The 26,798-nt window shown below is 34.3% G+C and overlaps 1 protein-coding gene and 1 pseudogene across 2 annotated transcripts; one reads left to right on the top strand and one right to left on the bottom strand.

Moving 5' to 3' along the window:
* The first annotated feature begins 4,550 nt into the window (after nucleotides 1–4,550).
* On the top strand, nucleotides 4,551–7,522 carry LOC143553570 (cell division protein FtsZ homolog 2-1, chloroplastic-like). Its single transcript, XM_077043546.1, has 7 exons — nucleotides 4,551–5,160; nucleotides 5,234–5,533; nucleotides 5,793–5,883; nucleotides 6,295–6,419; nucleotides 6,664–6,756; nucleotides 6,865–6,927; nucleotides 7,317–7,522. The coding sequence occupies exons 1-7, from the start codon at nucleotides 4,585–4,587 to the stop codon at nucleotides 7,425–7,427; spliced, it is 1,359 nt and encodes a 452-aa protein (XP_076899661.1). The 5' UTR covers nucleotides 4,551–4,584; the 3' UTR covers nucleotides 7,428–7,522.
* An 866-nt stretch (nucleotides 7,523–8,388) lies between these two features.
* Nucleotides 8,389–13,768, bottom strand: LOC143553605 (putative serine/threonine-protein kinase PBL7; annotated as a pseudogene). Its single transcript, XR_013138856.1, has 5 exons — nucleotides 13,628–13,768; nucleotides 12,279–12,529; nucleotides 11,407–11,596; nucleotides 10,328–10,720; nucleotides 8,389–8,878 (listed from the first exon to the last, which is right to left on the bottom strand). The product of XR_013138856.1 is annotated as a putative serine/threonine-protein kinase PBL7 (transcript).
* Between the last annotated feature and the right edge of the window lie 13,030 nt (nucleotides 13,769–26,798).

Raw genomic sequence — 26,798 nt, 5'->3', positions numbered from 1 at the left:
ATAGTCTAGGTTTCGTTTTAGTGTTAGCATTACCAATCAGAGTACCTTCAATGATGGATTATCTATTGATGGTCTGTCAGTGAAGGCAGGATTCGTCGGTAATATGTTAGTGAAGGTTTATGGTATTATGTTGGTGAAGGTTTATGGGATTTTTCACAAGTATACTAGTGACGAGTTTTTATGTCAATGATTTGCTATTTTCATAAAGGCACAAAGATAGAATATTAACGATTTCATGTGAACTAAAATACGCATTACAATATATAACTAAATTCTACTAAAAAAAACTCTCATCAATGAAATTATGTGAACAACAAACTATCTACCGAACTAGGGGAGGATTCCCGAGTGACATTTGTTGGCGCGTGATTTCTTTATACTGCTCATTCAACTTGTTTTCCGTAAGCTTTCATCGTGTTTTAAGAATCCCTAGCATCTCCTCCCTTACGTGTTGATTCGTCTGCATCTTAGTGATTTGTTTTTGTAAGGCGATAATATACACGAGAGATTAAACAAATGATTCGTAGTTAGTTAGCGATAAAAAAAATACATTATATAAAAATAATACTTCCAAGGACTAAGAGGTCAAGATCTCCCAATGTTGCAGCTTTCGAGATCACCAACATTGGCATAATGGGAATCGCGAATGGTCCCAAAGCCTAGACCAGATGACCCCACCACACTCCGCTCCACAAATTAAGTGAAAATTTGTGCTAGTGAAGACGGTTAAGTTGCTATCATCGTATGCTACGTTTAAAAATGTCGTTTAGAAACGTCAAAATTTTATATTTGTGAACTAGTAACTCTATATCTTAATTTCTATGCATTTTGTGAAGAAACAACATTTATGTGCCTATGGGGCATGCCACATGCAAGTGACATGTACACGAGACCATAAATAAACTCATACAAATCAGGATATTCGTCTTTCATAATATTAATCCCATTGATTGTGTTTGATTTTATAATGCACACTAATTAAATATTGTTAGGTGCAAAAGGCCTTGTATAAGTTTGTACATGAAGTATGTGTTTGATTTTGGCTCAATTTACACCAAACTTGTATTGGATAATTGAAGCACCTCATAGTGCTGTTCACGAGTTGGGGTGCTTTCGAGCTTGGGCTCGAAATTAAATGAGGCAACTTAGCTAGACTTTAGCTCGATTTTGAACTTAAACGAGCTTAAGATCGAGCCAACGAGCCGAGCTATGACTCGAGTCGAGCCTGGGTCGATTTTGACTCGGTTACAAAAATATTCAAATCAGCTCAGGATGTTTCAAATCAACTTTTTATAGTTAGTTTTATTCGAGATTTTATCGAGCTGGCTACGAGCCCGAGCCTCGAGCTTTTTGAACAACTCACCACTGAATCACTAATCATTTCACATTATGATATGAGACAAGATTTCTGAAACATATTACACCAAAACTTAGAATACTGTTCATCTAAATTACTAGATTCGTTAATAGACTTGTAACAAACCGAATAAATATAAACAGAACATTTTTGTGTTTGCTCGTATAATTCTAACCAAATAAGCTAATAGAAGACGAACAATTAAATGAACAAGTATTTTTGTTTGTGTTCATTGCTTAAGAAAATAAACATGTATGTATTCATTTATATTCATTCATTAATTGTACAAAGGAACAACTCATAAAAGTAAATGGAAGAACATATCTAAACGAACAAGCAATACTGAGCTTAAACCAACTATGAGAAATTGTAAACAACAATACATTGAGCCTAAAAAGTTATTTACAAACGTAAACAAATATGTTATACAAACATAAACTCAGAGCATAAATGAAGGTAAACGTACAAACGAGACATATGTTTATGTTCATTCATTTAACCATATCAACAATAAGCTGTGATCATGTTCATTCAATAATTAAATAAGCAAACACAAACAAACTTTTCGCCGCACAGTTTACGAACGGTTCGGTAAATGTTTGGTTGTTTACAAGCTTATTTATAAAATTATAAGTACGTCGTCACGATGTGCCTATTTTTATATAAACGCTTATGAAGTTCCAAATATACCCTTGCATCTTGTTCATTTGTATACGTTTCGATTGATGTTTTATTCAAAATCGAATGAGTCAAGTAAGGCTATAATTTTGTTCTTTTCCGTCACAAACTGAATCGATATCAGGACTTTAATTTTTTAGTTTTATCTTTTGATTTCTACAATTAGAGGTGCACAAACCGGTTTAAAACTCAAAACCAGTTTGGGTTAAAACCGATTTGGTTTGGTCAACAAAAGTCAAAACCGGTTTATGATCAGTTTCGGTTCGGGTTTTGACCGGTTTTGGTCCGTTTCGGTTCGGTTAACTGGTTTGGAACCGGATTTGGTGGAGAAAATTACAAACCGGTTCCGAAGTTAGGGTTTCAGTCGATTCTAAACCGGTTTCTACATAATCAGTTTCAAACCGGTTCGGTTTCGGTTCAATTTTCAAATCAGTTCAGTTAACCGGTTTATTTGCCCACCTCTAACTACTATACCGAATACTTTAACGAATCAAAACGATACTGACCCGAATTATAAACTTTTAGGAACCAATCCCAATTAATCCCAATCACTAAAGCAGTCCATCTTATTACTTTTTTGACCCATTTTCTTTATTCTGCAAATGGAAATCGGTGGTTAACTGCGTTTTTGGTCGTCATCAATCCTCAGTATTGGGTATGTTCGTTCTTTCAACTCCTGTATACATTTATATCCCCATTATTATTGATCCACATTTAGGTTAATTACCGCTTTTAAGTTCAATACATTGTTAATTGCTTAATTTTCAGACCCATTTGACCTTGCAAATTGCTGATTTTGGGGGTTTTGTTAATGTGTGCTGGTATTAGTAATGCCACATTTGGGGGTTTTGCTGCTTACAGTTTATTTAGGTCTTGAAATAGTTTAACCCGAACACGACCCGTATGGCCGTATTTATATTAGCGTTACTTAAAAACATCAACTTTAGCATGACCTGTTTGACCTATTTATATTAATGTGTCAAACGGGTAGGCGGGTAGTTATCAAGTTTTAAACTTGTTAATCGGGTTGTAAAAATATGGGCTAAACGAGTCAGTGGGTCGACCTGTTTAACTAAACGAGCTAAACGGGTCAACCTGTTTAACCCATTTATCTTAACGTGTGTCGGCGGGTAGTTATCAAGTTTTAAACTTGCTAATCGGGTTGCTGGGTTGTAAAAATATGGGTTAAACGAGTCAGTGGGTCGACCTGTTTAACTAAACGAGGTAAACGGGTCAATCTGTTTAACCTATTTATATTAATGTGTCAAATGGGTAGGCGGGTAGTTATCAAGTTTTAAACTTGTTAATTGGGTTGCTGGGTTGTAAAAATATGGGCTAAACGAGTCAGTGGGTCGACCTGTTTAACTAAACGGGCTAAACAGGTCAACCTGTATAACCCATTTTTCTTAACGTGTCAAATGGGTCGGCGGGTAGTTATCAAGTTTTAAACTTGTTAATTGGGTTTCTGGGTTGTAAAAATATGGGCTAAACGAGTCAGTGGATCGACCTGTTTAACTAAACGAGCTAAACGGGTCAACCTGTTTAACCCATTTATCTTAATGTGTCAAATGGGTTGGCGGGTAATAATCAAGTTATAAACTTGTTAATCGGGTTGCTGGGTTGTAAAAGTATGGGCTAAACGAGTCCGTGGGTCGACCTGTTTAACTAAACGAGCTAAACGGGTCAAACTGTTTAACCCATTTTATCTTACCGTGTCAAATGGGTCAGCGGGTAGTTATCAAGTTTTAAACTTGTTAATCGGGTTTCTGGGTTGTAAATATATGGGCTAAACGAGTCAGTGGATCGACCTGTTTAACTAAACGAGCTAAGCGGGTCAATCTGTTTAACCCATTTATCTTAGCGTGTCAAATGGGTCGGCGAGTAATAATCAAGTTATAAACTTGTTAATCGGGTTGGTGGGCTGTAAAAATATGGGTTGAACGGGTTAGTATGTCGACATGCTTAACTAAACAGGTTGGTGGGTCGACTAGTTTAACTAAATCGGCAAAACAAGTCAATCGGAACACAATCCGTTTAACCCATTTATTTTAACGTGCCCAACAAGTTGGCAGAATTGCAGCCTTGCAGGCAATAATCAAGTTATAAACATGTTAATCCAGTTGGTGGGTTGTAAAAAATATTGGTTAAATGGAATGGGTTATAAACAGGTTAGTGGGTTGACCTAGTCAACTAAACACGTATAACAGGTCAACGCTGAGTCCAGACACAACCGTTTACCCATTTATCAACGTATCAAACGGGTTGGCGGGTAATAACCAAGTTGTAAACGTGTTAATCCGGTTGGTGGATTGTAAAAATATGTGTTGAACGGGATAGTATGTCAACATGTTAACTAACGAGTTAAACAAGTCAACGCAAACACGACCCGTTTTTAAACTTAGATTCAAGATAAATGAGTTAAACTGGTTGTATTCAGTTCAAGATTCAAAATTCAGTTTCTTTATTTTGTTCTGCAGGTAACCCTTCTCATTACATCCACGTATCACAACTTCTTTCGGTTTTGAAATCCCATTTCTCGATCCGTAACAATGACAACATGCGCATTCCCATTATTAACACCTTTAGAACCTCAAAACCTTAAAAGACCATCAACCTTAAAACACAACAACATTGTTGCATACACCCCCAAAAACATAATCAAATGTTCTTCAACAAACAAATCCAACAAAAACGACCCATTTCTTAACCTACACTCGGACGTTTATCTTCTCAAAGGCGATGGAAACAAAACCATTATTAGTAATAATAAAAATACTACTACTAATAATAATATTACTGAGAGTTTGAAAGATTCAACGAGGCCCGTTGGGTACAACGCTGCCAAGATTAAGGTGATTGGCGTCGGTGGAGGCGGGTCAAACGCGGTCAACCGTATGATTGAGAATGCTATGACGGGCGTTGAGTTTTGGGTAGTTAACACGGATGTTCAAGCTTTGAGAATGTCGCCTGTTTTTCCACGTCAAAGGTTACAGATTGGTCAAGAGTTGACCCGAGGGCTCGGGGCAGGTGGGAACCCGGATGTTGGGATGAATGCGGCTGAAGAAAGTAGATGTTCGATTGAAGAAGCTCTTGATGGGTCAGATATGGTTTTTGTTACGGGAATGGTTTTTTGTTATAATACGTATATGTTATTAGTCAACTGCTTTCGTGCTGTTAATTTTTACTTTTTTTGTGCAGGCGGGAATGGGTGGAGGAACGGGTACGGGTGCAGGCCCGGTGATCGCAGGGATTGCAAAGTCAATGGGTATTTTGACTGTTGGTATCGTGACAACTCCGTTTTCTTTCGAGGGCAGACGAAGGGCAATTCAGGCACAAGAAGGAATTGCATCTTTGAGAGAAAATGTCGACACGTTAATTGTCATTCCGAATGATAAATTATTGACCGCAATTTCCCCTTCTACCCCTGTAACCGATGCGTTTAATCTAGCCGATGATATTCTCAGACAAGGCGTTCGTGGCATTTCAGATATTATCACAGTACAAAATTCACAAACAAATTAATAAATAAATTGGGGTTGGTATAAACGGGTGAACTTCTGACACGACACGAGATACGCGGGTTTGGTATAAACGGGTTCGGGTCAAACCGTGAACCGGTTTAGTAAAACGGGTTGTGTTTGTGACTTTGTGTCAGCCTGGCGGGTTTTGCAGGTTGACCCGTTTAATCCATTTTTTTTATACAAACAATGATTCTTGAATCTTGATCATTATAATATAAGTTATGTTCAAATTGCAGATACCGGGATTGGTTAATGTGGATTTTGCTGATATTAGAGCAATTATGGCGAATGCAGGCTCATCATTAATGGGAATAGGGACTGCAACTGGTAAATAATATTTGGATTTCATGTTTTTTCAAGGTTTTTAATTGTTATTGAATTTTATTACTTTTTTTTTAAACTATCATCATAACCTAACCGAGCCCGAGCTTGCCTAAGCTCAAGCTCTGCTCATTTCAAGCTCTTTTTTAAAGCTCGTGTTCGGCTTGTTAGTAGTGTTTAAAGCTCGGCCTTGGTTCGTTTATTAATTATTAATTATTTTATAATAATAATTATATGCGAATACATGTTTTATATATTAAGTAAAAGTTAATATAAATGAGACGCTCGCACGACTCACAAACAAATCTGATTATTTTGGGCTTCAAGTTTCAGAAAGCCAAAACCAGAATCGGTTTATCTGCACATCCAAACACCCCGAAAGTTTGAATTCAATAATTGGTGTGTTTTTGGTTACAGGGAAAACAAGGGCAAGAGATGCTGCATTTAATGCAATTCAATCACCATTGTTAGATATTGGTATCGAAAGAGCTACTGGAATTGTTTGGAATATTACTGGTGGCATGGATTTGACTTTACTTGAGGTCTCTCTTTGACTTTTTCTTTTTTTAAATTATTAATATTCATTATTTATTTTGTTATCCAAAATTCAATGCTCATCCTTTATACATTTATAATTACTAATGTCCCATTACTGTATTATTGACATCTTTAAAAGGTTCATTATCAATTTTACACCTGTAACACTAACCTGTTTTGACTTTTTAAAGTCAAAGTCAGTGTTCATTTTGGAGTTTTTGGTCAACCAATGAAATTATGGTATCGCAGGTGAATACTGCAGCCGAGGTTATATACGATCTTGTGGACCCCAGTGCAAACTTAATCTTTGGAGCCGTAATTGACCCGTCAATAAGCGGTCAAGTAAGTTCAAGTTTTAATCTAATACCACAACTGTTTCAAAAGTGAAAGTTTTTACTGCCTTTTTATTATTTGGTTTCTAAAAATTTGATAAATAAATGTGAATTTTAGGTGAGTATCACCCTAATAGCAACCGGATTCAAGCCACAAGAAACTAATGATCCGCCTCCCCAGGTACCGTTCAATCTTGATTTTAAAAATTGTTCGAGTAGTGGTGGCTAAATGGACGGGCCAAACATGTTGGGTAACGGGTCAAAATGAATAGATGTTTGGTGCGCGCCAGGTTGAGTTGACCAGAAACATTTTTTATTTTTGTTATTTTAAGTAATAATCTCATTTTAAAATAAAATGATAAAATAAGCGGGATCGGGCATATAAGGGTAGAATTGTCATATTATAATTTTTTTAATGAAATAGATAAACATGGTATTTTAATTAGTTTTTTGGGGTAATTTTGGATAATCAGGGACTATCCGTGTAATTAATCCTTACATTTGAAATTGCAACCTATACCGAAAAAATTCAATTACATTTGTCAATTTGGTCATTTGGTGTAGATGCAGGCGGGTTCAACCATAACCAACCATTGGTCAACACCTTTCGCAGAAGTCAACTCAGTGGAAATTCCCGAATTCTTAAGGAAAAAAGGCCGGTCCCGCTACCCTCGGGCCTAGTATATAAACCGCAACATGGCTGTAAAATTAAAATTTGTTACGGGTCAGGTTGGGTTGACTCGATACACTTATTGTTCAAAACATTTTTTAAGAAATTATTGTGCCACCTGATTTTTGTTTACCTAATTAACAGATAACTGTCAACTATATTAGCTGCCATTTAGATTTTTTTTTCTTTTTCCAACAGTTTTAGGGTTTGAAGGACACTTTTGAAAGTTGTACTTAATGCTTGTGTTTCTCAAAGATGTATTGTTTCATCATCATCGTACTCAGTATATCCCACCAATAGGAAAACTATGTTAGGGTCTGAGGAGGGTAAGATGTAGACAGCCTTACCTCTACCCCATAGGGATAGAGAGGCTGCTTCCGGTGAGACCCCCGGCTCGATGGTAGTTTTGCATCATGTTTGATTTGTTCATAAATTGACCAAACCGAAAGGATGTTTATCCAAACCGAATCCGGCCTGTTTGATGTCCAAATGGTTTGGTTTACGGTCTGGTTTGATGGTTTATTGAATCAGTCCGGTTTGGAACTTGAAATCGGTTGTTTGACTTTTATTAAATATGTATTTGTATCTATTTTAAAATTTTGAATATGCAATTATATACGTTCTTAACAATTATAAGAAAATGATTAAAATGTGAATTTATTCTCACTTTAGAAATTATAAAAAAATATTTATATGAACAATTTCTTATACTTATGGAACCTAAACATTTGAAAACCTAAAAAAAGTTATGAATGAATAGGTTATGATGTATTTTATGGCAAAATTATACAATGTAAATTTATTCTTTTTGCACAACCAATAATCATAAATTGGTTCAAACAAACTACCAACTGATATTTTGAAACAAACAAAAATGAAAAAACAAACCGGTTCAAACCGCCAAACTTAACGATTTGGCCTAAAACTTTTATCAAAACCGGCCGAACAAGAACACTGATTACTACGAAGCAAAACTCACAAGATCTTGATAAAATTTTGTAAGACTTTATTTAACATAAAGAAAAAGAAAATATTACTATATATCATATCATTATTCCTTTAAACCTTTTCTACCCTAAAAAAAGAAACCAATGTCAAAAGTTTTATCAACGACCTCGTTTCGATGCCAAAAATAACCCGAACGCCATTTCATATGCACAAAACGCAAAAGACAAAACTACCCCTCCGTTTTTAAGTGCTCCTTTTCATCAAGGGACCGTTGACCACGAGAAGACCTTCTAGAAGTTTGAGCAGGGTTAGTTGAGGGATCATAAATTTGTGAAGCAAGATAATTGAGTGCGGTGACCACGTCAGCAATTAGTGGTCTCATATTCGGTTGTTCTTGAACACACATTGCAGCAATTGCTAGTGCTTGATACAGTCCTCGTACCGGATATTCACCTTCTAGAACAGGGTCCGCCATTTGCCAAAATTTTCGTCTGTCTTTAAATAACGGCCGGGCCTATACAGAAATTATTCATCAATTATTATTAGGTTTTCGAAAAAAGAAAACAATTATTGAGCCTATTATCTGCATAATTATGTTAAAAAATAACTAAAAATATATATTATGTTGTATATAAAAAATTATAATTGCAAAATATACAAAATATTAAAAAATGTGTTTAAACAAATTAATAAATAATAAACGAACCGAATTTAAGCTAAGCCTGAGCTAAAAAACTACTCACGAGTTGAAAAAAAGCTCGAAACGAGCTGAGCTAGAGCAGCTCTTGCAAGTCAAATGAGCTATAGCTCAATCCTTAACGAGCTCAGGCTCGGCTTTTTTACACCCCTAAACAAATTATGAAAGGTTCAATACAACGTAACAATACGAGTCATTGATGAAACCTGATGATCATTTAGTGACAATTTCCTCAGAAAACGTATTCGGTTAACGAAATCCAATATAATTTTTAAAGTTAACTTATTACACATAAAAATTTATTCTTGTTTTAAAAATGACAATTTTGACCTGTTTAGCTATAAACAAGTAAATTCAGGCTGTGCTTGGGTAAAATGGGTTATAAAACAAAAAGATAAATTTATATTTCATTAGTTAATAATAATAATTCCAAAAAGTACAAAAACAAGCATCAGATGCTTCAAATATGTGGCCCCAAAAACCTCATTAATTTGAGACTGAAATATTTGGATTGTAGATGACTCCCTTAAAAGAAAAACACATCACAAAAAGAGATTCCCAATGGATAAACTTTATATCAACTTCTTCCAAAATTAAAACATAAGACACTGTGGTTAATTATTTCGTTGTTTTCATTTTTTATGATGAAAAATATATTTTCTTGTTTCATTCAAAAATATTTCATGATATTATTACATTATTGTTTCTTTGTTTTCATTTTTTTAAAAATAAATAGAATACATACTTCATGAAGAATATATTCCTTTTTTTTTCACTTGATAAAAAAAGAATACAAACTTCATGAAAAATGTTTAATAAACTACTTTATACTTGATAATTTAATAAAGTTTTACTCAACAAAATTAAAAAAAAATGAAAGTAACCAAGGGCACTTTTTCTTTTTCTAATAATTTTAATTATATATGTGTAACCGAATTTGGTAACAAGAAGCCAAATACATATTTGGTATCCCCCCTTTTTATCAAATTTATTCCCTACAAGTGAAAAAAAAAACACTTTTTATTTTAAAAAAGCTAAAATAAACTCCAATAGTAGTATTTCTTTCAAAAAAGCATCTTAAATATCAAAAATAATAATAAAAGAAACCAAATACATATTTAGGTAGATTTTTTTATTAACAAATGAAAAAAAAATCTTTTTAATATTAAAAAGCCAAAAGTAAACTCCAATGAAGATATTTCCTTAAAATAAGCTTCTTAAATCTTAATAATAATAATAATAATAATAATAATAAAAAGAACTTACCCAAGCAACAAGATTTTGCTCTTGTGTACTTCTTGTATTATCAATCGCTTTTCGACCTGTAATTAGCTCCAATAACACAACTCCAAAACTATAAACATCTGATTTGAAAGTGAGTTGACCAGTCATTGCATAATCAGGAGCACAATAACCATAAGTACCCATCACTCGGGTCGACACATGAGTTTTATCTCCTGATGGGCCCACTTTTGCCAACCCGAAATCTGATAGTTTGACATGAAAATCTTCACCTAATAATATATTTGAAGCCTTTTAAGTCCCTATATATAACCGGTGGATTCATTTTGTCATGCAAATACTCTAACCCTCGTGCTGCACCCGCTGCTATTTTCATCCGAGTGTTCCAATCAAGCCGTCTAATGTTGGCCCAATGACCTAGCGTAAAAAAATCACTTTTTTATAAAAACAGGTCGGCCCATATAATTATATTTTTTAAGGGTAGACATTTGGTTCATATAATTTTATTAAAAATTAATCTGTAACCGAAAACCCGAACCGAAATAACCAAATTCAAACAAAAAACAAACTTTAACTTCGGTTTCGGCTTTGCATGTAACTAAAAGTCTAAAACCAAACCAAGTTAGTGAACTTTCATTTTTTAATTTTGATATTTCAGTAACTTATAAAACTTTAATTACTTTGGACCCAAATTCATTATGGCAAATGAAATTGAACCAAAAACCGAAAAAACTAAAAAGCGGTCTTTATAACTTAAAGAAATGAAATTTCAGTTTTTGATTCAGTTTGAGCCTAAAACCGACCAAACCAATGCGTAACCGAATAAACCGAACCCAAACAAAAACCGACGGTTTGGTTTCATGTTTTCGAAACCAAACTTTCAGTTTTTGTGTAATTAAAACCGAAAAGGCTGAATCAAACCGAACCGAATTTATGAATAAATTATAAGAATTTAATAAATAGTGCAACCCAAAATTTCAGTTTTTGATTCAGTCTCAATTTGAAAACATAAAAAAAATAACAAAATTTTGAGAAAAAGATTTTGCTTTATTTAAAAAGGTTTTAATAACACCAAGAAATTTAAGATAGTATTATGTGAATACCATGTAAATGATCTTCTAAAGAACCTAAAGGCATGTACTCATAAACCAATAATCTTTGATCTCCTTCAGCACAAAACCCGATTAATTTCACAAGATTCGGATGATCTGCAAGTCCTAATGTCAAAACTTCAACAACAAATTCCCGGATCCCTTGCAACCCGTTCGGATCCAATTGTTTTATAGCCACAATCTGTAAAAATTTAAAATGTTCAAACTTTAGTATAATATAAAAATTTGAATATATTAGCCCCCAAAAAGAAATTGTAATTAATTTGTAAATTAAGAACATTATGGTTTTAGTGGTCTTTTCATTAGTTAATTTCTTGAATTTATAATTAAGTTTAGCTTCTCTTAATTAAATTGTATTTAAGATGTAGACTTTTTGTTAACAACAATTTTTAGATGTAGACTGGTCGGTTGTGTAGAGCCGCAAACACTTATTTTATGCATTTTAATAAAAAAATATTAGCACGCCAATTAATATAGTAAAAACAATATCAATACAATAAAATTTAAATCTAAATCATTAAATAAAAATTAAGGTGGTTTTATGCGTTGAAAATAGACTTTGACCGACAATCAGCCCGCTTGCCGCATACCCTTTAAGCTAAATTACACAAAAAAACAATATATCAAATTAATTAACTTTGAATGGTTTAGAAGATTGTAATTTTATGTATTAGAATTAGAATGTAAGAGCAAATTTGAATTAGAATGGTTAGCCACATACCCTTTAACCTAAATTACAAAAACAATCTTATCTTATCTCAAACTTTGAGATATAACCGAACCAAACCCAAATAAACCCGTTCAAAGTAAACTGGTCAAACTTATACCTCTAAAATATATTAAAAAAGATAATTTTCACTAACCTGATCAGAGTCTTCCAGTTTTCCTTTATAAACTTTACCAAATCCGCCTTCGCCCAAGAAATAAGCAGCTTTGAAATTATCAGTTGCAGTCACTAATTGCGCGTATGTAAACGTTTTTGCTTTGTTGTTCACACGACTTCCCTCTAGAGTAGGCTTATTCTTCTCAACAAATTCATTATAAACCGCCGTCTGATCAACATTTTGTGCATTCTCGTTCTTCACTTCATTGCGTTGCTCGACTTTTATTGCATCTATATCATATAAACAAACAAATTTAAACCAAATGTGCTAAATAGTAAATAGTAAAATAATAACACCAAAAAGTCTAGAATTTTTAAGTACACAAGAAGACACTTAAAGCACTAAAGGTAGCAAAACCGTCATTATCTTTTGAAAGAAAAAAAGAGAGGATAATAATCATTAAAATCAAATGAAAAAAGTAAATAAAAACGCGTTCATGTTCTATTCATCCAACTATTTATAGAGTGTTTGGAGGTGCATCTTGAAAACGATATCATTATCAACTAATGAAACTCACATAACCAACTATAATAAAAACATATATGCATATAATGGTGTCTAAAAAACACAATAATCACTGTCGACAATCTTTAAATTTATGCAAATCGCGGTTATGTGATCAGTTTTTCTACTATTCAAAATAACAACCATCCTCACATCCAAATAAGCTCATATATATCATATAATGTTCTTGAAAGCTGTTTTCAATAAAATAAATAAATAAATAAATAAACTTTTTTAAAATCTTGAATATCAAATATCCTGTGACTAGCAGCTTCAAGATCAAAACTTTTTTTAATCTTGAATCTATTAATGATGTCACTAGTGATGATAATAAAAACTACAAATTTCATTTTTTTACAACACTAAACAACAAAGATCCTCACAATTAGCAATCTTTAAATCAAAGATCAACAATTCACAACAAATTGAACCATAAAAAAAATCCCTAATTTACAAAAAAAAAAAAAAGTTAACAAATTCTCCTAATTTATCATTTTTACAACATTAAACTATCAATCAAACAACCAAGATCCTCACAATCAGCAATCTTTCAATAAAAGATCAACAATTCACAACAAATTAAACCATAAAAAAATCCCTAATTTACAAAAAAAAAAAAAAAAAGGTTAACAAATTCTCCTAATTTATCATTTTTACAACATTAAATCATCAATTAAACAACCAAGATCGTCACAAACTCACAATCAACAATCTTTCAATCAAAGATCAACAATTCACAACAAATTAAACCATAAAAATCCTTAATTTAAAAAAAAAAATTAGGGTTCTAAATACCCCCAAATTGGATGATCTATAACACATACCATCAGCTTTGATGTTCAATTGATCCTTGTGGGTGTTCTCAATTCTCTTGTTTTTTGATGCTTTTTTGGCAGATGAATCACCACCTGTGCAAGGGAAACAACCCATGCTTGTTTCTTGAAATTAATATAAATTGTTCATATAATAATAATAATAATAATAATAATTAGGTGACTTGTGATGTGGGTTTGTGATAATAAGATCAAAATGGGTGTTGTTAATTGTTGGAATTTAGAGGATTGAAATTGAGAACAGAGAGAAGGTGGAAAGGTTATTGCAGGTTTAGTTTTGGACATATGGAAGTATAAATGGTGTTTATATATATTTTGTTTTATTATTATTTGTTTTGGGCCTTTAAATAATATGAAAAGATTGTTAGAGACCCTTGAGTTTGTGGGAAAGTGAAAGCTTTACCCTCTTTTAAGTATTTTACGTCTCGTAAAAAAAATGTCAAAAGCGATGTTTGTCATTTCTCTAAACAGCGTATCATGGGGTCTGTTTCTAAACGGGTTTGTGATCGTGTATGGAAAAGATGACACGATTTGTAACAATGTTGTGTTTGTGTCTGGCAGTTCAAGTAAGTGTATCTTATAGTGTCGTGTTTAACATGCTAAGATAGCCCTAGGAAGTAGGAAATACACTTTTGAGGAGCTGATGATACTGAACTATCTAAGTCGTCTTAGTTATCTGACTTGTTGTTTTATGATTAGTTAGAGATTATGTAAGTTGATGCATAGTTTTAAAGTTGTAATCGAAACCTAATGTAATGTAATGACATACGTTTGTTAATGAATTGATTTTGATTATGGAAATGTTTTTTATTTGATCGAAAGTGCCCTGGTTATTATTTCGATTAATCTCTTGCCACTAACGCAATTGATTTATCAATCTAAGACAAGTTGTTGATCACGATCTAGTAAGTGGTATATGAGTGTGTGTGTGTGTTCATGAATTAATCCATTGGTATATTGATCTTTGATTCAGAGTTTGCTATTTGATGTTCTAGATCAATCACTAATTAGATCACAAGTAATTCGAACATTTTTCACAAATTGAGAAAATAAAGAGATTTGACGGTGGTAATTAAACAAGACACCAAATTTGGTGTGCATTGAGTTTTCCAATGGCTTGCTACCATCTAGAAACAATAAGTTCCTACAAATAAACAGTTACTATCAACGAATAAATCAGTAGTAATGAAAAGTTCATATTAAATTAAGGGAAGACTAAATAAAAATTTGAGGAACATTGCGTAATCTTTCGTTGTTATTTATCTCATTTGATCAAAACACAATGTAATTTTCAATCCTTCACTGCTGAACGGATGAGGATTCTCAAACTCATTTCGATCAGTGACGTTCTTGGTTATTGTAATTTTAAGTACCAAAGTAGATCGCTCAAGTGGAATTATCAAAATACGCATAAAAAGTACATCTATTAAAAACAAATAGCCACAAAGTGTATCACGGTTTTATGTTGTTGCTTTATTACTACGACAAAAAAGTTTATGAATATATTTTGTCATTACCCCCATAAAACCAAACATAAAGGATTAAACAAGGTGTACAAATTTATAACCACTTCAATAAGTTGTGTAAATCATCTATTAAAAACTCTTTTAAATCATTTTAAACATGTACATCTCATGAATCATTCTTATAACAGATAATTTTTTTCACATGGCGCGACTCGAAACACAATAAGTCGTAAAATTAGAATCAAATGTTGGGTTCACAAATATAACTTGTCTATAAACGGGTCAAGCCAAGCATATCATAATTGGTTAGGAAGAATTTCATCTACACCACTAAAAACTCAGCGAAACATCATACATACATAACCAAACTAAAATTATCATATATGCATCCAATTTAAATAAATCTAGTCTATTGTTATTTCAGTACTGTTATTCGGCACACATAAATTCTTTTACAACCATCAACCTAAAATCATTTAACTCGTCAACCTGATACGATTTACACTCTATTCATATATTTGTAGTTTAAGACGCTATACTACATCTTCCCGATATTATAGGGGCATGCCTTGATACAAGTAGATATCTTAAAGGTGCAAAATGGGTTTTAAGAGAAAATCACACCTTTCTCACTTTCTGGTGAAATTGGGCAGAAAAATAAAAAAATGTTTTATAGGTAACCAACATTAGAGTGCCACGTCACAAAAAAATATATAAATGTCGGTCAATTCATTGACACTTAATACAAGCATTGGAGGTACGCGTATTTGTTTTGAGAAAGACTTTGCATCTGACATGGCACGTATTTATAACTCCTTCTAGCATATTTATTTATGGGCGAATTCGATTTTAATAATCTCAATTTAATGCAGTTAGTCGAGCATAACTTTAATTTAAAAAATAGCTGTCATCGGTTCCAACATTCACACAATTTGTTTTCACTGGACCTCTGTTAAAAAAAGTTTCACGACGTTAAGTTTTTTCAAAATTTCAAATTAATGTTTTAGGGTTTTCGATCGGAATGAGAATACGAATCAATTGATGTAAAACTTACATCAAACGGTGCTCCAAACAGCTTGATTTTTGTTAATTAAAAGTTGACACACTGGAATTGAAGCATTCTTTAGTCGTTTGGACCACCGTTTCTAGGTAAGTTTTTACATCAATCGATTCGTATTTTTGTTCTTAACGAAAGCCCTAAAACATCGATTTGAAATTTGAAAAAAACTTAACGCCGTTAACTTCTTTTTAACGGGGGTCCAATGAAAACAAACAGTGTGAAAGTTTGGACCGATGACAGTTATTTTTTAAGTTAGGATTATTATCGGCCAACTACATTAAGTTAAGGTTATTAAAAGCCAGTTTGCCCATATTTGATAGAGAATGCAGCATGTTTCTTAGAAAAAAGTAGTTATGGTTTTAGTCATTTTTGATAGTTTTGTCAAAACAATGTAGTTTTTATATATGTTTCATATGCAACTATGCAAGTTAAGTTTGAAAAAGGAAAACAAATAAAGTATACAAATTTGACTTGTTATAGCAAATGAAATCAAAAAATAAAGTTCCAATAAACTTAAAAGAATACCGACACGCATTATAAATCAATTAAAAATCATAAAAATGACTGTGTTTTGGTCGGAATCGGTTTGATTCGCCTAGGTGACGGTACAGACACTCGTATAACTTATAATACGAAGCAAATACTTTGTTTCGAATATAACTTTTTTCAACAAAATTTATACCGGAATATTAACAAAAAAAATAAAAACAACTACAAAAACCATAAAATGAAGACCAATACCAATTCCTATAGTAGAGATGTTGTTTAGCCATAATTAGTTCTGATCATTACGGTAACGACACTCGTACGGATTACAATACCAGAAATTACTCTATTTTAAATACAACTTTGTTTTCAACAAAAAATTATGCATAATTGTTAAGAAAAAAAATTAACCACAACTACTTCATGCTATATATATATATATATATATATATATATATATATATATATATATATATATATATTGAACACATGTTATAAGAGAAAAATCAAATTGAATAATTATCAAATAAGTTTGCTACCGGTTTTTACTATATATTAGCTGCATTCAACCAACACGCTGCGACAAAGACCTAGTAAAAATTCGATCGATATCAATGACAGTACTTTAAATATTAGCCACCGCTATTTAAAGTATATGTAATGAATGAAAAATAGTTGCGTAAAAAATAAATAACTATAAATAGCCAATAGTTTAATGGGCATCATTCCAAATTTTCCTCCAACTTTATTAAATTACATTTCATACACTCAACTTACTTGCTAGTCAATAGTATCATAACCATCATTCCTGCCTCAATTTTTGACATTCACAAGTCACAAGGTCTTCATCAAGAATATACAAGGACTACACGATATAGAACGGAGAAGTGACCACGAATATGACTGTCATTTATTCTTTTTCATTACAGTAAACGGGTAAAATATTCAAACCACTTTTGCAAAACGCGCAAAAGAGGATTTATGGGCTAGCTGGCACACATTTGTTTAAGAACAAGTGGTGGAAAACGTTTCCACCCAAAAGAAATTCATGTTCTTATCAAATAGAAAGAACAAACACCATACTGTTTGCAGACTTAGAAAACAATATGTATAATTAACTTTATAATATTTAATATACTAGATATTTTTTTAACTTAGCTCATTTTGAACTTTTTACACATGAATCCAAAATTTATTGTAGATATATTGTTATCTAGTGTGTCAACTACCTATGTTAAAGTCAAGCTGATTTTTCATGCATCATTGTTTTTTATCATTACATGGTACGAAATATAGTTGTGGACAAATAATACTATAAAGTAGGTGTGCCCACTATATGTTATCCTTACAACATACATTTAATGTTCCATGGTAGCAAAAAAATGAACCTTAAAAGTTATATTAGAGTATGTCTATGTCACCGTCAAGTTTGTAGAATTGGGCCCTTATATCCTTAAAATAAAATGTATATGCACATAAAAATGTATCTTGGATATATATAAGGGAAAATTTGTTGTCTTCGTTGAGTCCAACTACAACTATTATAGGCTATGGTTTCATCTTAATAGCCTTTGAATCAAAGACTAGAGAGCGGGAACGATAGCAACGCTACAATGTTGTACAAGCAGCGAGCAATGTACCGAAATAGGAAGATCCCAAACAGGGCCGGCTTCGAGAATTTAAATGTCTCGGCCGAGCCAAAATAAAAAGGCCCATATGCCCTATAAGAAATAGCGAAATATATAAGCTAATTTTTTTTTAATGACAATTAATGTTATAGATAAAAAAAAGTTTGGCCCAATATGTTTAAGATGATTAAGATTCATACATACTTTATAATTTTGTTTTCAAATATATATATATATATATATATATATAATAACTTTGGCCCTGAATATTACGGGCCTCTACTAAACGTATGGCTCGCACTATCCTAGGGTCGGCCAAGTTGTTTACCATGTTACTAGAACCCCAAATCTATTAAGAAATGATAACAATATGTATGCGTGTTAATAAATCTGAGAAATCTTTTGATGAGAAAAATATTGTTAACTAATAATTCAATTATATATTTTGTTAAAAGTATAGATAATGGTTAAAGTAAAATCGAAATTGAATAGTATAAAAAATTTCTTAATTTTCTATTATGTTAAAAGGAAAAATACTTTATAAAAATCAAATAGAATTTTTATTCTAAAATTTATTACAATCCTACTCATTTCCTTTTTTCATTAAAATATTATGTTAATTCGTAAGAATAGTAGCTTATAGTTTTTAACCTTATTGGTGAGAGAATCATTTCCATTATTCCTTCATCTTCACAATATACCTTATCATTTTCACAGTATAACCGGTTCAACCGGCCGGTACGTACATGTTTTTAAAACATTGCTCACCGGAAAACTTTTCGACTTGTCTTTTTCAATTTTTTTTTCTCTTAGTTCTACTACTTTGTCAACAATAGATTGAAAGGTCAAACTACCATAACGATGTCAGCTCTCAGGTGGTTCCAACGTGCCCCCGAAAAAGCCGTGCCCCGGCGGGGTGTCCGGCTTGCACCACCCTAGAGCCGGCCATGATCCCAAACAAAGGATAAAATGACGGAAACAATACTGCACTATGCTAGTGGTGCGACATGTATAAGCCTAACAGATTGAGAAGAGACCACAACGATGAATACAGTCGGGTTGCACATATTTTTTATCCTCATATGAGTAAATTTAGGTTAATCTCAATTTGAATGAAATTGGGATAACGATGGGTATTGGTAGTTCCAGTCCTATCCTCTCAGTTGTAAATATAACCCAGCTCAATACCTATCACATATATGTTGTGTAAATGCTGCATATTGTACACGAATACACATTAGTTCGTTTAAAAGTACCCTATATGGTTTCAAAATACGAGTTTATTTATTTGACGAACCCAAGGACATATTCATCGGTTGAGCATGCAAGGAGTATGCAATCAACTCCATTCGTATTAAGATTGATTGATCGTATATTGTAACATTATATTGGAAATATAGTAACTATAAATGAAAGTTTATAGATCAAAGCCAACTATAAATGATATTGTGACATTGACAATAAGTGTAACTCAATCATTACTCCATACTATAGTACAATATCTTTAATTCCACATCTAGATTGTAAACACCGTCTTAACACGGTATGTCTCTGTCAACATAGGTTTTCCATACAACTCATATGAATGCTTCACTAATTTTCGATTATAAAACAACTTGATTAACCTATTATGTAGTGAATAATACACAAACTTGTTAACATGAGTCGGGTATCTAAAGTATTTTTATTTACGATATAATTTGACTGTTTTTCGGATAAATGTTAAATAATGCAATTACACAAGCGCCTTAAACATCTTTTGAAAAACTTAAAACTTATTTGACACCTTGAGTCATATACAGCCCCGGCTCTAAGGGTGTATTATGTGGGCACCCGACCGGGGCACGTGTTTTTCACCGGCACAATTTTTTTTTTAAAATTTCCAATGTTATATATATAAAATACCCGAACGCTTATAATCCCACTATTTTTTAATACTCAAACACATTTTAGACCAATTTTTTTTAATTATCAAAAAACTTATAGGTCCATTAAAAATTGAAAGTCCATTAGTTTTAATTAATCAATAAAGGTTAAATAAATAAAAACAAGAAACGATAAGTAGGATAACAACAAAGTCGACTTCGAACACCAGCAGTCACGGTAGCATCTGCAAAAAGGAGTTTTTCGAAATTACAATTATGAAATATTATTTACCATCCACAATGACTAAGAAAGACTTAGCGGGTAGGCGATGATAGCTTTAGCAAACGTAATATTAGATGGCATAAACTACGAATAGTAAATTCATCAATTTGCTATCAATAATGTTAGGAGAGCTTCGCAAATCTTCGGTTAGCAATTAACTTATTCAGTATGTTATAAACTCATTCTAATACCATGATTTTTGTTCATTGTTATGTTTATTGTCATAACTTTAATCGTTGTATAAAAAAACGTGTTTACATTATTTATTAAATTAAGGTATAAGGGGCATGTTTTTTCCAGCTCGACCGAAGCACTTGAATTCTCAGGGTCGGCCCTGGTCATATAGTCTAGAAGTTGATTGATTATTATAGTGTTAAATCATATATTCTTAGCTTTCAGTGACTGTAATTAATTTTATTACCAGTTATCAATTTCTACCCTAATTTTATATATTTTCTCTAGATCTTTTAACATGAGTCATATAATCTAGATTATTGTTAAATATGATCTACAATAATATAAAGTTATTAGTTAATTTGTAAATCACCAATTTTTTAACACGTACATAAGTAGTTGTAAATCTAGTCAACGACCGACTCACACACGGCTTATGTTTTTCGTATTCTTAATTAAATCTTATTTAATATTTAAAAATCTTCTTTTATTCCCAAATGTCTGCCGATGTCGTGCTCAACATAAATTCGAACACGTGCACCCATACAAATCGTCAATAATATTTATGTCTTTTTCTTAATTTGTCTTAATTTAGCTTAACCTATGTGCAAATAACATAGTGTGGAAATTAATCAATTGTTATAAAGTGAGGGGTTTTATAAGTTAAAAAAGTATAATGAAAACATAATGTTATCACATATATGTTTAGAGCACTAAACTAGCTTGATAATAATAATAATAATAATAATAATAATAATAATAATAATAATAATAATAATAATAATAATAAAACTTGCTCTAAGCCTACTCGCGTAGTTTCCCAAGTTATATATTTCAAGTTGACGTGAGCTCGCTTGAATAATTTTAAGTTTAAGTCTACCACTAAAATAGCACAAAATATGAGTCAACATGCCACATCTTTTCCTCCATTATGCAGCAATTTCTTTTTGTACGCTATGCCTCTTTACTCTCTTTCAACCTATCAGAGTACTTTCACCCCGGACCGGTCCGACCGGGACCCGGTCCCTATACAGGGCCGGGTCATGGTATTTGGGTCGTTTTTTAAAAACCCGGCCGGGTTTTGTGGGTGGCGGTCGGCCTGGATCCGGCGGGTGAACCGGTAAAACCCATTTTTTCATCCAAAATGAAATATGCATGCCGATATTCAAACTTTGGTCATTTATGAGATAGAAGCTTTGATAAATATCCTATGAGCCAACCAATCAAACATCATTGATGTTTTTATTAATCAAACATAAATCATATATATTTAATTATAAAACATAAATAAACATTAAAGTTTGTTGTTATTATTATTATTATTTTGGTTATTAATATTTTTATATGTATATAAATTATATATATTGACAAGATCCGAGCCTCGGTGCGGAAGCGTGAATAATGGTCATTATTAACGGTGGAGCTCGGATTCGAGCAAGGATCGAATCGTATTCACTCTTGAAAGGTGTTTGGACGGATGAGTGGTATTGGGAGAGAGCCTGAATCGATTACAATGAACAATAAGCTGGATTAACAAATATATGCAATCGAAACACAAAGATAAAGAAGTGGCAGTATGATTTCATAAGTCACAAGATTGTCATACATAGCACTCATACATACACACATACATACAATAAAGATCAGCCACCTCCGGAAGAGCTCATCCCGGAGGCAACGGCTCTCTCTTAGAGATAAAACACTAAATCTCACAAAATACACAATACACTCATGCTAGACAAATTAACAGATACATCGATTATACTAGTTTAGCATGCCTTGGTCTTCAAGCTATCCACCTTTGCTTGAGACTAAAAATATTAATTATTTTTCACCCATAATAATAATTTGATGTGTCGGTCTAAAATATAAGTCTTACCATATATACAATAAATATTATTTAAATTATTTATGACGTCATCCGGGTCAAAAATCGATACGTCCTCCCGGGTCGGTCCAACCTTTGACCTGGTAAGACATCCGCATCAACGTCCGAGACAGGTCTGAAAACATACTTTCAACATCTATTGTTTCATTATGGCATATTGTAAATAGTACATTAGTCTATCTTTAAGTTAGTTCTCATCTTTATCTGAATGTCATTTCAATATCAGATTTTTATTGTAGTTATCATAATATTTCTTTTACCGGCATGCTTTCAACCCTAAGGCTGAGGGGTGCGGAGCGCGAGAAAGGGCGCAAGTGGCGAGGCGGTCGCGCCATGGGGCGCGAGGACCACACCACCGAGGCGCTATAGGGGCGGGAGAGGGGCGCGAGCGCGGAAAAAGAGGCAGGCGCGGGTGGGCTAGCGGCTGGGGGGAGCGTGAATGAGGCTTGGGATGCGTGAAAAGAGCCGTTGGGTGGGTTTTTTATTAAAAAAAAAAAAATTCATACTCTATATAATAACATACCAATATCAACACAAAATCAAACTCGATTTTTCTCTCTATTCAACCTATATCAAACCCAAACCAACACCAATATCACATACCAATATCACATACCACACCCAAAACCCAAAATCACCCCATCTTCCAAACCTTTTTTTAAAAACATGGCTGGAAATTGGTACCCAAACCTAGAATCAGATTACAGTTACGACGATTTATGGTCGGCACCGGACCAACCGATGTTTTATTCGGGGTCGCAACAACCATCCGGCTTTCAACCATCCAACATACAACCGTCTCCTAACTTTGTAGTTCCGGAGACACAAGAACCAGAAGGTGAAGCTGCGGGACAAAGAAGACGCGTCCACCGGAAAAAACAAATTGCAACGGACGGGTCGGGTTCGGCTTCGACCGGAAGGACGAAACGGAAAATCACTCCGTGGTCATCGGATGAGAAGGAAGCCCTGTGTCGGGCTTGGATAGTCACTTCTGAGGATCGGCGTTGCGGTAATTGTTTTAACGTTTTTAAAAATGATTTTTAATAAAAAAGTTAAATAAAAAAGTTAAATGACTTACAAATTTATTTATGCATTTTGCAGCGGACTACCAAAAGAGCAAGGTATTTTGGACAAAGGTTAGGGAGACGTTCTATTCGCTCGTTGGGAGTACAGAGCGGAACGCCGATATGATTTCGGGTCGGTGGACCGAAATCAGAAAATTTGTCGGCTTGTTTACTAATCTGTTCAACAGGAACGCCGGTCGTATGAGACCAAGTGGCAGTGACGATTTGGCGGTTTATAATTTCACTGTCGAAGAGTGGAGGCAGGAGTGCCTGCGGAGGTATGGGACGGTGAAGACGTGGGACGATGTAAAGGTGTGGGAGAGGTTGAGAAGGTGTTCTAAGTGGGTTGAGCTGGTGGCGCCGGACGTTGATGCGGAAGTAGGGCCGAAACGGACTAAAACTAGTTCGTCTGGAGCGTACAGCACTTCCGCCGGGTCGGATTGCCGGGTTAGATTTGACCTAAACGTTGCGGGGGAGGAAACGTCTTCACCGCCGAGGAGGCGGCCATTGGGAAGGGACGCCAGGGGCAAAAAACCGGCTGAGGGGGAAGCCGTAAACATCAACGATCTTGTTGAATCCCTCAATAAATTCAACAAAACCATGGAGGTGGTCTCTATTGACAAAAAGGAAAAAAAAAGAATGAGAGATTTGGACTTCCTTGCAAGAGACTTCAGCCACCTAAATCCGGTCGACCAAATGCTGATGGAAAAACAAAAGGAACGTATCCGGAAGAGGTTGATCGAAGAAGACGAAGCCGAATAATAAGAATAATGTTTTTCTTTAGTACTTTAATTTTTTTTTATATATTAATGTGTTTTTTTAATTAATGTGTGTTTTTTTAAATAATTTCTTGTTTTTTTAATAATACGTTTTTTTAATACATTTATAAAAAAATAAAAAAATAAACCGCTCGCGCCCCCTCTCGCGCCCCTCCACACCATGGCCCGGGGCGCTATCACCACTACCAACACCCATCTTATCAAGTTTCTCTCTCTGCCACACGTCACAATATTATTGGCTGGCGCCCCCACTCACGCCCCCTCTCGCGCCCCCCACACCCCTCAGCCTAATCACCATGATTATATTGTCTTGTTAATGAAACAATATAATATAATTTATTTACGTTCAGCCACACGTCCATGTGGACCACGTTACCTTTATAAAATAGTATATAAACAATACAAAAAGCATTTTAAGAGGTGAAGCATTGTAACCACGTTATATAACCTACAAATGGCTCAACCACAACCAAGTATTATATATTTATATTTTGCAAGTAATTAAAAAATAATTTATCGGTCATTATAAAAACTATTTGTCCATAACGAGAATATGTATATTTTAAGCATTTGGCACTAAAAAACAGTTATCATCATACAAATATATATTAAGCATTTGGCACTAAAAACTAGTGATGTGCGGGTAAATCGATCGATAAAACTCATCGGTTAGTAAAACTTAAGTGTTGTCGGTTTCAGGTGTTGAGTCAGCGAGTCAATGCAAATTCAGTCGGTTTCAATTATGTTTATTAGGGTACTAGTAAAAAAACAAAAGAAACAAAAAAAAAATTAATTAAAGTTGACTTATGTAGGTGGCATCGGTCGGTAAAACCCGGGCGCTGGTAAAACCTTAGCACTGTTGATCCCAAGTGTTGAGGCAGTGAGTCTAAACGAATTCAGTCGGTTTTCGTTACGTTCGTTACGATACCTGAACTAAAACAAGAAAAATATAATTGGCTTTCGGCCGTTAAGTTACCGGAACTAAAATCAAACGAATAATAAAAATGACTGGACTAATAAGGTGTCACCGCTCGGCCTAATCAAGGTTTAATTGTAATCAATATAGATAGTCATATAACAAATCGTCACACTCCATATCTTATCTCAGCATATATATCAAACATTATCCTAGACTAACGGTTTATGTGGATGGAGTTGTTGATTAGATGGAAAGCCATGATTTATTGCTATGTGGGACTAAAACACTGAAGAAACACTAACCGGACCCCGGACAGATTACTGGTAACCTGGGGGTTGGATAGCTGTTTCCCACGAGGGGTTAGACCCTTGGAAGATGGTTCTTCTGATAACCTGCAAAACAGACACCGTGAGCTCGTCACTGAGAAGGGGGGGGGGGGTTCCTCCTTGTGACCACCCTCCGGCGTGAGAATCAGACTAGATTGCTCTTTAAATATAAAAGTATATTAAGAGATTGCTAGAGCAGATATCAGGTATATTATGATGATAATATGATAATGTAATGTTGAGATGATCATACCATTTGGGGTATTTATAGCCGAAGGTAGGTTTCCAAGGAGGTATGGCCGGCTGCTACAGTGTTCCTGTTCATCAACAGTAGCCTACGCACGTGCCCTGCTGGTAGTTGGTGGGTAGGCAGCGGCTGATAGTGACCAGGCCTGCTGTATACTATTCCCTTTCCACCAACTGCCGGCTACGCACGTGGTATGACAGTAGTTGGTGAGTAGGCAGCGGCTAATAGTGATACAGTACAGGAGCATGCTGCTCGCCATACTGTATCAGTGAGCTGTCGTATCTCTGATCAGATCTTTCGCCCATACCTCGTCAGGTACAGTAAAAGATCCTTCAGTATACGGACTGGCTTGGCGGGAGTATTCCCCCTCCCGCCTCTGTGCGGGATTGCTCCCGGCTTGGCTCATTCCTTCAGGTGACACTGAATGATCGAGAGCTAAGTGCCTTGTGCGTGTAGCCATGCTGCGCGGGTGGCCTTCCCTAATGGCTTGTATCCGAGGCTGCGGGGACAGGCGGAGTCCTTCACCATTGGGAGGCATTTCCTGCGGGGCCAGCTTGCGTACTGCGCGTAAGGACGTTACGTCTCTGAGCATGGTTGGTCCTGCGGATCCAGTTGGTCTCTGCGCAGACGTCCCTGTTTAAGGTGAGTCTTGCGGGTCCAACTGGGCTCTGCTGGGACCTACCTCTTCAAGTCCCCCCAGTCCAATGTTCTTCTCATGCGTGTTTAATAAAGTGAGGTGAACTTTTGGACTTAAGCAAAGGGTTTTGAAAAGGGTTTTGTAAGGTTTTCCATGGGGATTCTTTCCGCGGAAGTCCTTGTCACTTGCAGAAATGCCCGAGTTTCCTGCTTGATCTTTGGGTATGATGCGGGTAGGTCTGTAACCTCCTCGCAAGTCAGGAGCATTGAGTCCCAGTTGTATGGATTTTCCATGAGGTTTTGGTAGGTTTGAACATAGTGATCAATTATGTTAAGACCAC

The sequence above is a fragment of the Bidens hawaiensis genome, unplaced genomic scaffold (assembly GCF_021521415.1).
Source record: "Bidens hawaiensis isolate Kalapana, Puna unplaced genomic scaffold, B.hawaiensis_p1.1 tig00017340_1, whole genome shotgun sequence".
Lineage (NCBI taxonomy): Eukaryota > Viridiplantae > Streptophyta > Magnoliopsida > Asterales > Asteraceae > Bidens > Bidens hawaiensis.
The sequence above is the reverse complement of the archived record's forward strand: the minus strand, read 5'-3'. Positions and strand labels throughout refer to the sequence as shown.

What these genes read in the sequence shown, in the direction of transcription:
- LOC143553570 (XM_077043546.1), top strand. Translation starts at nt 4,585, where the DNA reads ATGACAACATGCGCATTCCCATTATTAACACCTTTAGAACCTCAAAAC. An exon ending in GCATTTCAGATATTATCACA is followed by an intron (nt 5,534 to 5,792) that starts GTACAAAATTCA and finishes TTCAAATTGCAG; the next exon opens with ATACCGGGATTGGTTAATGT. An exon ending in GGGAATAGGGACTGCAACTG is followed by an intron (nt 5,884 to 6,294) that starts GTAAATAATATT and finishes TTTTGGTTACAG; the next exon opens with GGAAAACAAGGGCAAGAGAT.